Source organism: Heptranchias perlo, chromosome 35 (genome assembly GCF_035084215.1).
Source record: "Heptranchias perlo isolate sHepPer1 chromosome 35, sHepPer1.hap1, whole genome shotgun sequence".
In the NCBI taxonomy this organism is placed as follows: Eukaryota; Metazoa; Chordata; class Chondrichthyes; order Hexanchiformes; family Hexanchidae; genus Heptranchias; species Heptranchias perlo.
The window spans coordinates 23316639-23334136 of record NC_090359.1 but is presented as its reverse complement, the minus strand read 5'-3'; the positions used below and the strand labels follow the sequence as shown (position 1 = coordinate 23334136).

The following is a 17498-nucleotide window of genomic DNA, read 5'->3' as shown; positions in this document are numbered from 1 at the left end:
TCTCCGATCACCGTGCATCGCACCGATCGCCGCGTATCTCTCCGATCGCCGCGCGTCGCACCGATCGCCGCGCGTCGCACCGATCGCCGCGCGTCGCACCGATCGCCGCGCGTCGCACCGATCGCCGCGTATCTCTCCGATCGCCGCGTGTCGCACCGATCGCCGTGTATCGCACAGATCACTGTGCGTCGCACCGATTGCCGTGTATCGCACAGATCACCATGCATCGCACCGATCGCCGCGTATCTCTCCGATCGCCGTGCGTCGCACCGATCGCCGTGTATCGCACAGATCACCATGCATCGCACCGATCGCCGTGTATCGCACCAATCGCCGTGCATCGCACCGATCGCCGCGTATCTCTCCGATCGCCGTGTGTTGCACCGATCGCCATGTATCACACCGATCGCCGTGTCTCTCACTGATCGCCGTGTATCGCACCGATCACCATGTATCGCACCGATCACCATGTATCGAAACCGATCACCATGTATCGAAACCGATCACCATGTATCGAAACCGATCGCCATGTATCTCACCGATCGCCGTGTAACGCACCGATCGCCGTGTATCGAAACCGATCGCCATGTATCGCACCGATCGCCATGTATCGAAACCGATCACCATGTATCGCACCGATCGCCATGTATCGAAACCGATCACCATGTATCTCACCGATCGCCGTGTATCGAAACCGATCACCGTGTATCGCACCGATCGCCGTGTATCGAAACCGATCACCGTGTATCGCACCGATCACCATGTATCGAAACCGATCACCGTGTATCGCACCGATCGCCATGTATCGAAACCGATCACCGTGTATCTCACCGATCACCGTGTATCGAAACCGATCACCGTGTATCGCACCGATCGCCATGTATCGAAACCGATCACCGTGTATCTCACCGATCGCCATGTATCGAAACCGATCACCGTGTATCGAAACCGATCACCGTGTATCGAAACCGATCACCGTGTATCGCACCGATCGCCATGTATCTCACCGATCACCGTGTATCGAAACCGATCACTGTGTATCGAAACCGATCACCGTGTATCTCACCGATCACCGTGTATCGAAACCGATCACCGTGTATCGCACCGATCGCCATGTATCGAAACCGATCACCGTGTATCGCACCGATCGCCATGTATCGAAACCGATCACCGTGTATCTCACCGATCACCGTGTATCGAAACCGATCACCGTGTATCGCACCGATCGCCATGTATCGAAACCGATCACCGTGTATCTCACCGATCGCCGTGTATCGAAACCGATCACCGTGTATCGAAACCGATCACCGTGTATCGCACCGATCGCCGTGTATCGAAACCGATCACCGTGTATCTCACCGATCGCCGTGTATCGAAACCGATCACCGTGTATCGAAACCGATCACCGTGTATCTCACCGATCGCCATGTATCGCACCGATCGCCATGTATCGAAACCGATCACCATGTATCTCACCGATCGCCGTGTATCGAAACCGATCACCGTGTATCGCACCGATCGCCATGTATCGAAACCGATCACCGTGTATCTCACCGATCGCCGTGTATCGAAACCGATCACCGTGTATCGAAACCGATCACCGTGTATCTCACCGATCGCCGTGTATCGAAACCGATCACCGTGTATCTCACCGATCGCCATGTATCGCACCGATCGCCATGTATCGAAACCGATCACCGTGTATCTCACCGATCGCCGTGTATCGAAACCGATCACCGTGTATCGAAACCGATCACCGTGTATCTCACCGATCGCCATGTATCTCACCGATCGCCATGTATCGAAACCGATCACCGTGTATCGAAACCGATCACCGTGTATCGCACCGATCGCCGTGTATCGAAACCGATCACCGTGTATCGCACCGATCGCCATGTATCGAAACCGATCACCGTGTATCTCACCGATCGCCATGTATCGAAACCGATCACCGTGTATCGCACCGATCGCCATGTATCGAAACCGATCACCGTGTATCTCACCGATCGCCATGTATCGAAACCAATCACCGTGTATCGCACCGATCGCCATGTATCGAAACCGATCACCGTGTATCTCACCGATCGCCATGTATCGAAACCGATCACCGTGTATCGCACCGATCGCCATGTATCTCACCGATCGCCATGTATCTCACCGATCGCCGTGTATCGAAACCGATCACCGTGTATCGCACCGATCGCCATGTATCGAAACCGATCACCATGTATCTCACCGATCGCCATTACCTGTACAGCTTCTGTCTCTCCTCCAGTTCCTTCTGACGATGGGATTGAAATACGGGCAACTTGTCATCGGAGGGTCGCTTTGCTGTGGAAACCAAAGGATTGCTCAAGCATAATATACTGGGACTATTATTAATATACACAGACACTGCTATTAATATACACAGGGAGTGCTATTAATATACACAGTGAGTGCTCTTAATATACACAGGCACTGCTGTTAATATACACAGACACTGCTATTAATATACACAGGGACTACTATTAATATACACAGGGACTGCTATTCCCTATAATGTACAAAAGGGCTGCTATTCCCTATAATATACACAGGGGATGCTATTCTCTATAATATACACAGGGGCTGCTATTCCCTATAATATACACTGGGGTTTCTATTCCCTATAATATACACAGGGGCTGCTATTCCCTCTAATATACACTGGGGTTTCTATTCTCTATAATATACACAGGGGCTGCTATTCCCTATAATATACACAGGGGCTGCTATTCCCTATAATATGCACTGGGGTTTCTATTCTCTATAATATACACAGGGGCTGCTATTCCCTATAATATACACAGGGGCTGCTATTCCCTATAATATACACAGGGGCTGCTATTCTCTATAATATACACAGGGGCTGCTATTCCCTAAAATATACACTGGGGTTTCTATTCTCTATAATATACACAGGGGCTGCTATTCCCTATAATATACACTGGGGTTTCTATTCCCTATAATATACACAGGGGCTGCTATTCCCTAAAATATACACAGGGGTTTCTATTCCCTAAAATATACACAGGGGTTTCTATTCTCTATAATATACACAGGGGCTGCTATTCCCTATAATATGCACAGGGGTTTCTATTCTCTATAATATACACAGGGGCTGCTATTCCCTATAATATACACAGGGGCTGCTATTCCCTATCATATACACAGGGGCTGCTATTCACTATAATATACACAGGGGCTGCTATTCCCTATAATATACACAGGGGCTGCTATTCCCTATAATATACACAGGGGCTGCTATTCCCTATAATATACACAGGGGCTGCTATTCCCTATAATATACACTGGGGTTTCTATTCTCTATAATATACACAGGGGCTGCTATTCCCTATAATATACACAGGGGCTGCTATTCTCTATAATATGCACAGGGGTTTCTATTCTCTGTAATATACACAGGGGCTGCTATTCCCTATAATATACACAGGGGCTGCTATTCCCTAAAAAATACACAGGGGTTTCTATTCTCTATAATATATACAGGGGCTGCTCGTCCCTATAATATACACAGGGGCTGCTATTCTCTATAATATACACAGGGGCTGCTATTCTCTATAATATACACAGGGGTTTCTATTCTCTATAATATACACAGGGGCTGCTATTCCCCATAATATACACAGGGGTTTCTATTCCCTATAATATACACTGGGGTTTCTATTCCCTATAGTATACACAGGGGCTGCTATTCCCTATAATATAATTGTAAACAATTTTACAACACCAAGTTATAGTCCAGCAATTTTATTTTAAATTCACAAGCTTTCGGAGGCTTCCTCCTTCCTCAGGTGAACAATAATATGCACTTCTCTATAATATGCACAGGGGTTTCTATTCTCTATAATATACACTGGGTTTCTATTCTCTATAATATACACAGGGGCTGCTATTCCCTAAAATATACACTGGGGTTTCTATTCTCTATAATATACACAGGGGCTGCTATTCCCTATAATATACACTGGGGTTTCTATTCTCTATAATATACACAGGGGCTGCTATTCCCTCTAATATACACTGGGGTTTCTATTCCCTACAATATACACAGGGGCTGCTATTCCCTATAATATACACTGGGGTTTCTATTCCCTATAATATACACTGAGGTTTCTATTCCCTATAATATACACTGGGGTTTCTATTCTCTATAATATACACAGGGGCTGCTATTCCCTATAATATACACAGGGGCTGCTATTCTCTATAATATACACAGGGGCTGCTATTCCCTATAATATACACAGGGGCTGCTATTCTCTATAATATACACAGGGGCTGCTATTCCCTCTAATATACACTGGGGTTTCTATTCCCTACAATATACACAGGGGCTGCTATTCCCTATAATATACACTGGGGTTTCTATTCCCTATAATATACACTGGGGTTTCTATTCCCTATAATATACACAGGGGCTGCTATTCTCTATAATATACACAGGGGCTGCTATTCCCTATAATACAAACTGGGGTTTCTATTCCCTATAATATACACAGGGGCTGCTATTCACTATAATATAAACTGGGGTTTTTATTCTCTATAATATAAACTGGGGTTTCTATTCCCTATAATATACACTGGGGTTTCTATTCTCTATAATATACACAGGGGCTGCTATTCCCTATAATATACACAGGGGCTGCTATTCTCTATAATATACACAGGGGCTGCTATTCCCTATAATATACACAGGGGCTGCTATTCACTATAATATAAACTGGGGTTTTTATTCTCTATAATATAAACTGGGGTTTTTATTCTCTATAATATAAACTGGGGTTTTTATTCTCTATAATATAAACTGGGGTTTTTATTCTCTATAATATAAACTGGGGTTTTTATTCTCTATAATATACACAGGGGCTGCTATTCCCTATAATATACACAGGGGCTGCTATTCCCTATAATATACACAGGGGCTGCTATTCACTATAATATAAACTGGGGTTTTTATTCTCTATAATATACACAGGGGTTTCTATTCCCTATACTATGGCGCAGTAACTGATAGCAGCAATGGCAGCTGACCCTCACCCACCTTCTCTAACTCGAGGTGTCCTTCACAGTGAAGAACTCAACCAGCTCCTTTTTGGTCCCGACTTTCTGACTGTTCTGGCAATCTGTTCCAGAGCTCGGTGACTCTGTGAAAATACTTCCTGGCATCTAACCTAACTCTAAGTTTCCATATTTTATACCGATGTCCCCCTCGGTCTCCCCTCCCTAACGTCATTTCAAAAACCCTCATTCCTGACACCTTGAGGTCCGTGCTCCTCCAGTGAAGATAGCCCGAGTTCCCCAGGCCTAGAACCGAGAGCCCTGGGACAGTGTCCGTTCCCGCGTGGTGCTGAACCTGGATTCAATGTGGTCCATTCCTCTCACCTCGATAAGCACAAAGATTTCAACATAAACCAGAAAGAAGGTTCTAATGGTGGGACGTCCTCATTAAGAGACGTTCTGATGAGCAAAGTTCCCACTAAGAAGGAACTTGCATTTATATCATGCCTTTCACATGCTCAGGACATCACTTCACAATGAATTACTTTTGAAGTGCAGTCACCATTGTTTTGTGGGAAAATGCAGGAACCAATTTGTGCACAGCAAGATCCCACAAACAGCAAATGAGCTGAATGACCAGTTAATCTACTTTTGGTGGTGTTGGTTGAAGTGTTATAGAGTCATAGAGTCATAGAGCACGGATAGAGGCCCTTCGGCCCATCGTGTCCGCGCCGGCCATCAGCCCTGTCTACTCTAATCCCATATTCCAGCATTTGGTCCGTAGCCTTGTATGCTATGGCATTTCAAGTGCTCATCCAAATGCTTCTTGAATGTTGTGAGGGTTCCTGCCTCCACAACCCTTTCAGGCAGTGAGTTCCAGACTCCAACCACCCTCTGGGTGAAAAAGTCCCAGGACATTAGGAAAACACCTCTGCTCTTCTTCCAATGGTTCCATGGGATCTTTTACATCCGCTTGAGAGGACTGGCAAGGCCTTGGTTTAATGTTCCATGCGAAAGTCGGCACCTCAGACTATGCAGCCCTCCCTCAGTACTGCGCTGGGAGTGTCAGCCTAGGATGTGTGCTTGTCCTTGAGGTAGAGTTTGAACACACAACTGTCTGACTCAGAGGTGCGAGTGCTATTAATTGAGCCAAATTGGCACTCGCCCATTAAGGAGAATGTAGATGTAGAAACACAAGATGGTATAGGACCAGTAGAATCCATTGCAGTCCAAATCCAACTCTCTCCACTCTTCCCTCTCCCTCATACCCCTCACCAGCCTCTGTGTCAAGCAGTGGAGTCTAAACCCTACCACCCACACTCGTCTGTATGCACCGTCTTACCTGCTCCTTCTCGAATGCAGATAGTGACGTCCTCAGTCAGCCACCTGTAGCAGGGGAAGTGGAGTGTTTCACCTGAGGGAGTTTGCACCGTCACGTATCGGCAAAACCAGTTGTCCTCCACCAAAAATGTCTCTTTGTCCAACTGCACCAACCAGATGGAACCCAGGTCCTTCTCACTTTTGATTTCGTATTCATCCACCTGGCCAATCAAGGCAGAAGACATGTTACAAAAAGGGATATAGAGGCACTGGAGAAAGAGCTAAAAAGATTTACAAGGATGACGCCAGAACGGAGAGGTTACAACTACCAGGAAAGCCCAAACAGACTAAGGCTCTTCTCTCCAGACTGAGAGGGGACCTGATGGCCGTCAAAATTATGAAGGAGTTCGATAGGGTGGACGTAAAGAAGATGTTTCCACTTGTGGGGGAGTCCAAAACTAGGGGCTATAAATATAAGATAATCACTAATAAATCCAATAGGGAATTCAGGAGAAACTTCTTTACCCAAAGAGTGGTGAGAATGTGGAACTTGCTACCACAAGGAGTAGTTGAGGCGAATAAGGGGAAGCTAGATAAACACATGAGGGAGAAAGGAATAGAAGGATATGTTGATTGGATGAGGTGAAGTAAGGTGGGAGGAGTCTCGCATGGAGCATAAACACCGGCATTGACCTGTTGGGCCGAATGGCCTGTTTCTGTGCAGTAAATTCTATGTAAACTATGCAAGAACACAACAGTCTGCTGGATTGCCACTTCTACCATGACTCCTGTTGGGGGAGTGTGTTAACTTCAGGCATTAAACTTAGTACTGGGCCTCAGTAGCCGCTTGCCCCCCCCCGCCCCATGGCACTATAGGAAGAATTGCCGAGGAGTTCTCCCTGGCGTCTTGGCCAACATTCATCCCTCAACCAACACCGCCAAAAACAGATGATCTGAAAAAGTAGCTATCCAGCGTGGTGCAGCGAGAGATCCAACATGTCCCCATGTTCAAACAACACCTTCACCATTGGGCGGACACCGCCAGTAGCCCTGATTCAGCCATCCCATCATCGTAAAAGAAAGAAAGACTTGCATTTATATTGTGCTTTTCACAACCTCAGGACGTCCCTAAACTCGTTACAGCCTATGAAGTAGTTTTGAAGTGTAGACACTGCTGTAATGTAGGAAATGCGGCAGCCAACTTGCGCACAGCAAGATCCCACAAACAGCAATTTCATAATGACCAGATAATCTGTCTTAGTGATGTTGGTTAAGAGATAAATATTGGCCAGGACACCGGGGCTAACTCCCCTGCTCTTCTTCAAAATAGAAGCTGTGGGATCTTTTACACCCATCTGAGAGGGCAGACAGGACCTTGGTTTAACGTCTCATTTAAAGACGGCACTCCAACAGTGCAGCGCTCCCTCAGTACAGCACTGGAGTGTCAGCCAGCCTAGATTTTGTGCTCAAGTCTCTGGAGCGGGGCTGCGATCCCACGTCTGATGTCAGAGGCGGGAGTGCTACCCACTGAGTCACAGCTGACACCGTCCACACAGCAACTCTTCCACGCCCTGTTACCGTGGTGACTGGGTCTTCTTAGAGCAGGGACGAGTGAGAACAGATCTGTAGCTGACCCTCTTCCTATGAGGACCTCAGGACGAGCAAAGGCTCAGAGGGAGTTCAGTGGCCGGAGGCCCGGTCAATAAACATGAGGTGATGCTGAATTCCCTCATGTTGAGAAGCACAAACTTTCACCATGTTTTTAAAGCCTACCTTGGAACCATTAACTTCTCTCATCACCTCTATTTCTTCCATGGGGATGACCCTCCCTCCCTTGTTGTGGTTATATGGCACCTTCATGCAATTAGGACGTCTCAAAGCATTTCACAGCCGATTAATTACTTCTGAGGTGCAGTCACAATTGTTATATAGGCAAACAAGGCAGCCAATCGAGGTCTGATCTGATAGAGGTCTTCAAAATTGTGAAGGGGTTCGACAGGGTAGACGTAGAGAAGGTGTTTCCACTTGTGGGAGAGTCTAAAAATAGGGGCCATAAATATAAGATGGTCACTAATAAATCCAATTAGGGAATTCAGGAGAAACTTCTTTACCCAGAGAGTGGTGAGAATGTGGAACTCGCTCCCACAAGGAGTAGTTGAGGTGAATAGTGTAGATGCATTTAAAGGGAAGTGGATAAACACATGAGGGAGAAAGGAATGGAAGGATATGCTGATAGGGTGAGATGAAGAGGGGAGGGAGGAGGCTCGTGTGGAGCATAAACACCGGCAGGGACTGAATGGCCTGTTTCAGTGCTGTAAATTCTACGTAATTCTATGTAATTTGCACACAGCAAGATCCCACAAAGGGCAACGAGATAAACAACCAGATTATCGGTTTTTGGTGGTGTTGTTGGAGGGAAGAATATTGGCCAAAACGCCTTAAAGACAGAGCTTGCAAAGATACAGAGCCATTCACAACCTGAGTTACCTCAGGCCATTCGCACGGGAATGCCAACTGGAGCCTGCTCGGGGCGTTCCCTGGTCGGAGCTGGAGAACTCCGACGGTAAATTTACCCCGTGCCTCTGCCATTTTGAGTGGGACGGACTAGCTGGGAGGAGTCGGGGAGATGACCGATTTACAAGCTCCTGGGGGCAGGTGTTTAGGCAGGGAGGATGTTTTTCCAGTCAGGTTGCGGCTTTAATTTGTCAAAGGAATGTTAATTGTACCAGGCTCGGTCTGCCCTGCAGGTAAAAATGATTGCACAGAGAGCAAAGAATTGCCACATCGTAAACGCGTTCTTTTCTGAACCACTGGCAGCTCTCCCGTGGCATTGCTCGCGGGCGGTCTGGGTTCTGGAACCCAGCTGCTCAGCTACCAACCTGTCCTACCCCCTTTAAGGCCGTCTCTGAAGCTCTCCTTGCGAGGAGCTGGTGATCGAACCCAGGGAATTGTCGCTGTTTGTGAATTCCTGAGCTCAATCAGAGGCTAATTGGTTACCGCTTGTAAATTTCTGGCTCCAGGTCAGGAGATCCCAGCAGAAAAAATAACTTTCTTGGTCTTTTCCTTTTGCTTCGTCGTCCGCCACAGGGTTTCGACATTTTTGGCGTGAGGCAGCTGAACCACGACAACAGGAGTGTGAAGCCTGGAGTGTGACGTCTGGGGGGGGGTAATTTCAACCCCCCCCAGGAATGGGTGGGTTGGGGGAGGCGGGTGGGCAGTGAAAATACTAAGTTTTCGGAGCGGGATCTCATTTTGGCTCCATCGCGCCCATTTCCGGGTTTGACCCAGATGCGTACACGCAACAGACACCTGGACGTCCCATCGGCCCGATATTTAAAGGACCAATTAGCACTGTTGACGCACTTAAGGGGATTACATTTTTGCGTATTCAGTCGGACAAACGATTTTAGCTTCCCCTGAACATGTCTCCCATGGCTGGGAGTTCTTTGTGTTTAGACTGAAATGTCTTTGTTGAGACTGAGCATTCTTGAGTTCAGGCAAATTTACCTACATTTTGGACCCCCTCAAATTGACAACATCAGGAATGGGGGGGGGGGGCGCAATGGATGTATTTAGCACTACACCCGAGGAGGTGGCACATCACCATCTGCAGCAGGCACGGCGTGCAGTTTTGGGAGTTGCAGGTCCACAAGACAGAGGTGCACCACAAGGACCTGGGGAAGAGCGGAGAGGTGAGCAACGGAGGGGCCGAGGTCACGTGAGGCACTACCCACGTGAGAGGGTCTACAGGCAGAGGCTGAGCTTCCCGGACCTCTCTGAGGAGCAGTGCCAACGCAGGCTCAGATTGAGTCGCCAGGTGGTTTGCGGGCATCTGCAGGCTCCTCCATGCAGCGCTGCTCCTGGCTGGGCCTGGTGGCCACACATTGCCTGTCGCACTCGAAGTAACCACTGCCCTCAATTTCTTCGCCTCCGGATCCTTCCAGACATCTCCAAGGTCTCTCAGTCATCTGCACATAAGTGTATATGAAAGGTCACGGATGGCATGTTTTCCGAGGCATCTGATCACGTCAACTTTCCATGCGACGACATCAGCCAAGCGAGAGGGCAGTGGGTTTCAACTCTCTGGCTGGCTTCCCACACGTGCAGGGCGCAATTGATTGCACACACGTAGCAAAACGAGGACCTCCACGTGAGCCAGGACTGTTCATAAACCGAAAGGGATATCACTCCATCAATGGTTCGCGACCATTGGAGGAGGTTTCTGCCGTTGTGTGCCAGATTCCCTGGCAGCTGCCATGATGCCTTCGTTTTGCGTGAGTCCAACATCCCGGCCCTCTTCCAGACAGGAGACAGGCTTAAGGGCTGCCTCCTTGGAGACAAGGGACACCCCCTGCAGATGTGGCCCATGACACCTGTGGGAAACCCCACCAACGAGGCACAACGGCGGTACAACGACAGCTACACCACCACAGGTCTGTCATTGAACAAGCCATAGGAATACTGAAGATGCGTCTCAGGTGCCTGGATAGATCTGGGGGAGCCCTTCAGTACTCAGCAGCGAGGGTGTGCAGAATGATAGTGGTGTGTTGCGTCCTGCACAACATCGCTCAGCACAGAGGGTTTACAGGTAGAAGAGGTGGAGTGCACTCAGTGGAGCTTCCTCATCTGCTGGCAACATTGAAGAAGATGATGAGGATGAGGAGGAGGAGGAGGAGGAGGATGGGGAGCCCATCGTCAGAGCACTGGCGTACATGGCCGCCCGTGATAAGAACATAAGAACATAAGAAATAGGAGCAGGAGTAGGCCAATCGGCCCCTCGAGCCTGCTCCGCCATTCAATAAGATCATGGCTGATCTGATCCTAACCTCAAATCTAAATTCATGTCCAATTTCCTGCCCGCTCCCCGTAACCCCTAATTCCCTTTACTTCTAGGAAACTGTCTATTTCTGTTTTAAATTTATTTAATGATGTAGCTTCCACAGCTTCCTGGGGCAGCAAATTCCACAGACCTCTGAGTGAAGAAGTTTCTCCTCATCTCAGTTTTGAAAGAGCAGCCCCTTATTCTAAGATTATGCCCCCTAGTTCTAGTTTCACCCATCCTTGGGAACATCCTTACCGCATCCACCCGATCAAGCCCCTTCACAATTTTATATGTTTCAATAAGATCGCCTCTCATTCTTCTGAACGCCAATGAGTAGAGTCCCAATCTACTCAACCTCTCCTCATATGTCCGCCCCCTCATCCCCGGGATTAACCGAGTGAACCTTCTTTGTACTGCCTCGAGAGCAAGTATGTCTTTTCTTAAGTATGGACACCAAAACTGGATGCAGTATTCCAGGTGCGGTCTCACCAATACCTTATATAACTGCAGCAATACCTCCCTGTTTTTATATTCTATCCCCCTAGCAATAAAAGCCAACATTCCGTTGGCCTTCTTGATCACTGATGCCAGGGATGCCCTCATATCTAACAGGTCCTCATAATGAGATCTGCAAACTGAAGATAGGGAACTATTCAGGCCGCCTGGAACCACAACCACCAACACCAGCACCATCCCCCCACCCCCGCCCTCCATTTGCACAAAACAGTCCTTCAACCACACGAAGACCCATTGTACACATGCCCACTGGGTGGCATCATGTCTTGGCGTTCATGATGAAGCACATGAAAGGGCAATTTCACAAAAGGGACTCAAGAATGGGCAAGACATGGCAGCGGTGGTGAGAATTATAATATTTAATGTGCATTTACCAAGACAAATATAAACAAAAAACATGACAGTCGGTCAGACACCCTTGATGATTACAAATCCTTAGCCTTCCTCTTCCTACCGTTTCTACATGGTGCATCCCCTGTGGCTGCAGCAGAGGTAGGGGCAGATTGCTCAGATCCCTACCCTGACTGCTGAGATGCTCTCGGCCTACGACCTCTGGGTTTTGGAGCCCGTGAGGGCCCCGCCAAAGACTGCTCCACCTGCACCCGTGCAGGGGCGGACTTGGCCATCGGGAGAAGAGGCAGCATTGCGGGTACTGGTTGGTGTGGGAGGGGCAGCGGGTGAGAGGTGGGAGCGCTTTGAGTGGAGTTCCCGCTTCCATGTCCCCTTTTGCCATCGTTCCCCTCCCGGGCCGGTGCACCATCACTCCCACCACTCTGATGGACAACAGGCTGGTGAGGAGATGTGGCACTTTCTAAGGCCATGGATGAAGTTTCTGTCTGCCTGTTTAAGGCGGCAGACATGTTGGCATCCAGAGTCCGCACGGCCGTTGTCATGGACTCATTCAAGAGCTCAGTGGAGGCTGCCACTCTTTCCGTTGCAGACATTCCCGCACTCACCCGCGCCACCAGTCCACCAGCGATGGAGCTGGACTCCTCCATCCTCTGCGCTATTGTGGAGAGTGTGCATGATACCTGTTCCGTTATCTGCAAAGGTGCAGCTGTACCTGGATCATTTTCATTCTCAACAATGTCCTCCGGGTTTCAGCATCTGTGTCTAGCTGAGCAGAGGAGTGGGCCCCCCCAACGTGGGCTCTCCACAGCCGCCCCTGTCACCAGTGTCTGCTCGTGCACACTTGTGAGTGTTGAATCACCAAGTGACAACCCAACTATCTGTCTAACAGGACCCATCGAAGTGCCAGTGCACTGGTGCATGGCTGGCTATGATGTGACAGTGCACCCTCAGAGGGATGGAGCTCCTCTGAGGAATCACCCCCTTCCATTGCTCGTACCTCATCATCAATCCTTGAAGTTAATTTCCAATGAGCATCCTGAGGTGTGCAACAGGTCAATCATTGATAACATCAACTCATGATGTGTGTGAAGGACGTTAAAGTTCTGTCACCAGCCGTCTGCCGGGTGCCAGTCTCACCATCTCCGATGGCCAGGCATGCAACCGTCCGACTGATGTCCATCGCCTCCTCCTCCGCCTCTATCAGGGGGCACTATTTGTGGTGGCCCCCCCCCCTTCCAGTCCTACTCCTCGCCCGTACTTTTCGCACTTTCTTCCACAAGGGGGAAACGAACAGACGTGTGAGTGAGTGAAGGTGGCATGTTTACCCGATGGATGCATTGCTTTGGGTGAGGCTGACAAGGAAGCAGATGCTTCAGACAGATTCATCTCATTGCATCAGGATTGGGGTGAGGAGGTATGAGACTTAAGTGGGTGAGAGGAGTGATGTGATGGAGTAGGTTTGGCAAGACGGAGTGAGAGGGGAGGTGTTGTACACCACTGGATGTAAGTGAATCATTAATTGTACTCACTTTTCCTGACCTGATTAAACCACTTCCTGCACTGCACCCATGACCTGGGCACCGTGCTCTTGCTGCTCAGCTCCTCTGCTACCTCCAGCCAAGCCACCTTGGTGGCCGAAACAGGGCACTGCCCCCTCTCAGCTGGTTAGCAGACTTCCCTCCTCCTTCTGACACCAGCCAGTCGCACCTCAAGGGAGGAGTCACTGACACAGGGTGCTGCCTTCGCCCGATTAATGCTGCATTTTTGAATTTTCCTCCTTTCTCCTTCAAAATCCATTGCTGCAATGGCAACTTTAAATGCTCCAGTTCGCGGCACGTCATTCAGGTGCGTGAGTACGCCTGCAGCGCGGCTTGGAGACGCGAAACCCGGAAGTAAAAGTAAGAGCCTTCAATTTAGTCGCGTTCGCTCGAACCCACACGCAGAAAATCTTTCCGGGTTTCCCACGCGACTACTCAGCCACCCGCTGACTTCCTGCCGCCATGCTCAAGTCATGCTCCTGGGGTGTGGTGACAGGACTGTGACACCCTGGAGTGTGACACCCTGGAGTGTGACACCCTGGAGTGTGACGTCCAGAATGTGGGTGCCTGGAGCACGATGAAAGACTTTTATACAGACAGTAGATAAACGTGAAGCAGTTTGAGACTAAAATGCTTCGGAGACGCCATGAGAGGCTTTTGAAACCCAAGCAGTTTTATTTTATAACTTAAATTGCAAGTTCCATGGATCTGCATCCGGCTTCAAACTAGCACTGTGCTGATCCATGCACGGTTTTCCAAATGGACCAAACCACTTGCTGCTCGCTCCAATGGTACAGGACTCCTGATCCAAACATAACACAAGTGTTGGGCGCAGGATCGAGCATTTCCACCAAAAGGTTCTTTGTGACACAGAGCACACTGGTCTGGCCTTTCAATGGCGCCCACAGGCAGCAGAACGTTCTAGAAGGCGGACCCCTGAGAGGGAAGTTGCTCTGCGGACAATATCTTTCTGTTCAGCCTGTTTACATTTGGCCCGCACTCCCAAGTTAAACATTCCTCGGTACTGTCGGCCAGTGTTTGCAGTGCGTGGTTTCCAGCACTCGGTGATACACAGGAGTAACTCTTGTACCCGGCCTCTTTCACCTTTCATTCATAAAACGACCAAGTCTGGTAGGAAACGAGGGTCGTTCATGGGCTCGGTGATCACACGAGAGTCAATCTCAGAATTGACTCGTGGAATTTTGCAGCAAGTGAGAACTTGCATTGATATCAACACCTTTCACGTCCTCAGGACGTCCCACAGCCCCTTTACAGCCAATGAAGTACTTTTGAAGTGCAGTCAATTTGCACTCAGCAATGAGATAATGACCAGATTATCTGTTTTACTGATGCTGGTGGAGGGATAAATATTGGCCAGGACACCGGGGAGAACTCCGTTAAAGTGGGACTCTTTAAGAAGGATCCCCATTAAGAAGGAATCTCTTCCTCAGGACCACCTTCAAAGAGGGGGTCTCGTCCTCAACCTACCTTTTGAAGAAGGAATCTCATACTCAGACACACTTTGAGAAGTGGGGACTCTAATCAGTACAGGACTTGGTCTGCCCGCACTCCCTTTCATTAACTTCCTACTCACACTTGGACATCGGACCGATGTAATATTAAAAGGGTTTTTCCCGATGTGCAAACAAGCTTGATCAAACAGCAATCGGCAGTAAAAAAAAAAGCCCTCACAATTCATCCTTTCCATCCCTACTGAGTTTGCCTCACATGGAACTCACGCTCTAGAAAACACCCACTCTAACATCTCCGGCTCATAGGAACAGGAGGAGGCCATTCAGCCCCTCGATCCTGCTCCGCCGCTCAATATGATCATGGCTGATCTGAACCTAAACTCCATTTACCCGCCTTTGCTCCATATCCCTCGATACCCTCACCCAACAAAAAACTATCGACTTGTTTTTTGATAGCTCCAATTGATCCCGAGCGCCCACAGGGTGTGAGTTCCAGATTTCTACTGCCCTTTGTGTGAAAAGGTGCTTCCTGATTTCGCTCCTGAATGTCCCGGTTCTAATTTTAATCCTTGTCTCCCCCTCCAGAGGAAACAGTCTCTCTCTATCCACCCGACCGAAACCTTAAAACATTTTAAACCCCTCGCTCAGATCGCCCTTTAATCTTCTATATTCGAGGGAATACAAGCCTGTCCTCATAATTTAACCCTTTTAGCCCCGGTATCATTCTGGGTTGCACCCCCCTCCAAGGCCAATATATCCTTCCTGAGGTGCGGTGCCCAGAACTGAACGCAGTGCTCCAGATGGGGTCTGACCAAGGCTCTATACAACTTGAAGCATAACTTCCTCCCCTTTGTAATCCAACCCCCTCGAGATAAAGGCCCCATGCCAATCAAGGAGGGCATCCGAGTTCGCCCGTCAAGAGCAGATGGCTCGGCAAGCAGCTAGCCCAGGGTGGCGTGCCCTGCCCCATTCCCTTGACGCATGAGGCAGAAACCCACCAACCGTAAACCAAACAACAGGGTTCATTTCTAGAGGAATAGAATTGAGAAGCAGAGAAGTTATGTTAAACTTGTATCGAACCTCGGTTAGACCACACTTGGAGTACTGCGCACAGTTCTGGTCTCCATATTACAAAAAAGGATACAGAGGCACTGGAGAAGGTGCAAAAAAAAAGAAACTGAGAGGTTATAACTATCAGGAAAGACTGAACAGGCTGGGGCTCTTTGCTCTAGAAAAGAGAAGGCTGAGGGGTGACCTGATAGAGGTCTTTAAAATTATGAAGGGTTCGATAGGGTAGACGTAGAGAAAATGTTTCCACTTGTGGGGGGAGACCAAAAACTAAGGGTCATAAATATAAGATATTCACTAATAAATCCAATAGGGAATTCAGGAGAAACTTCTTTACTCAGAGAATGGTGAGAATGTGGAATTCTCTACCACAAGGAGTAGTTGAGGTGAATAGCGGAGATGGATTTAAGGATGAACACATGAGGGAGAAAGGAATAGAAGGATATGCTGATAGGGAGAGATGAAGTAGGGAGGGAGGAGGCCCGTGTGGAGCATAAAACACCAGCATAGACCAGTTGGGCCGAACGGCCTGTTGCTGTGCTGTACATTCTATGTAATCCATCTCCGGGAGTTTGGGCGTCTCTTATACTGCAGGTCATGTAACACAAAACATCTCAGGAATGAGCCAGAGTGCTGTGCCAAATTAGCACCTGTGTAACAACAAAAAAAATAAATGCAATCCATTTTACAACAGCTCCCTGGGTTCTGAGGGCTCCAGATACAAAACCTCGAGGTGGGAAATCTCCTTCTCAAACAAAAAAGAAAACGGGGGGTCGGTGGGGGGGGGGACGTAGAATTTCTCCACGGCTAACAATCCGCTAGCAAACTGGTATCTTTCAAAGCCGTGTTGTTCTTCTGCAAACCTGTTAGCAGGTTGTTAATTAAACAGGAAAAATCACTCATTAACAGAGGGAACGCCTCCCACTCCACAGGGTTTATTTTCATAAATGCTTCGATTGGACCAAGTTTGTTCCAGATAGTAACTTGAAATGAGTTGGGGAAAGGTTAGGTGAGACTGCAGCTCTGCTGCTGAAAGTTCAGTACTAAACTTTCCATTGTTACACACACACACACACACACACACTCAACACACAATTGCACTCTTACACACCCATAGAAACATAGAAAATAGGAGCAGGAGTAGGCCATTCGGCCCTTCGAGCCTGCTCTGCCATTCAATATGATCATGGCTGATCCTCTATCTCAATACCATATTCCCGCTCTCTCCCCATACCCCTTGATGCCTTTTGTGTCTAGAAATCTATCCAGCTCCATCTTAAATATATTCAGTGACTTGGCCTCCACAGCCTTCTGTGGTAGAGAATTCCACAGGTTCACCACCCTCTGAGTGAAGAAATTTCTCCTCAT

At 48.5% G+C, this 17498-nt stretch overlaps 1 protein-coding gene across 1 annotated transcript in view; it reads right to left on the bottom strand.

The window, feature by feature from the left end:
• alox12 (arachidonate 12-lipoxygenase) overlaps positions 1-17498 on the bottom strand; it is a 43042-nt gene that overhangs the window by 23979 nt on the left and 1565 nt on the right. Inside the window, exons 2-3 of the mRNA XM_067972134.1 lie at positions 6386-6584; positions 2250-2331 (exon numbers count right to left, since the gene is read on the bottom strand). Coding sequence (XP_067828235.1) covers positions 2250-2331; positions 6386-6584 — 281 coding nt within the window. The remainder of the gene's footprint in view (positions 1-2249; positions 2332-6385; positions 6585-17498) is intronic.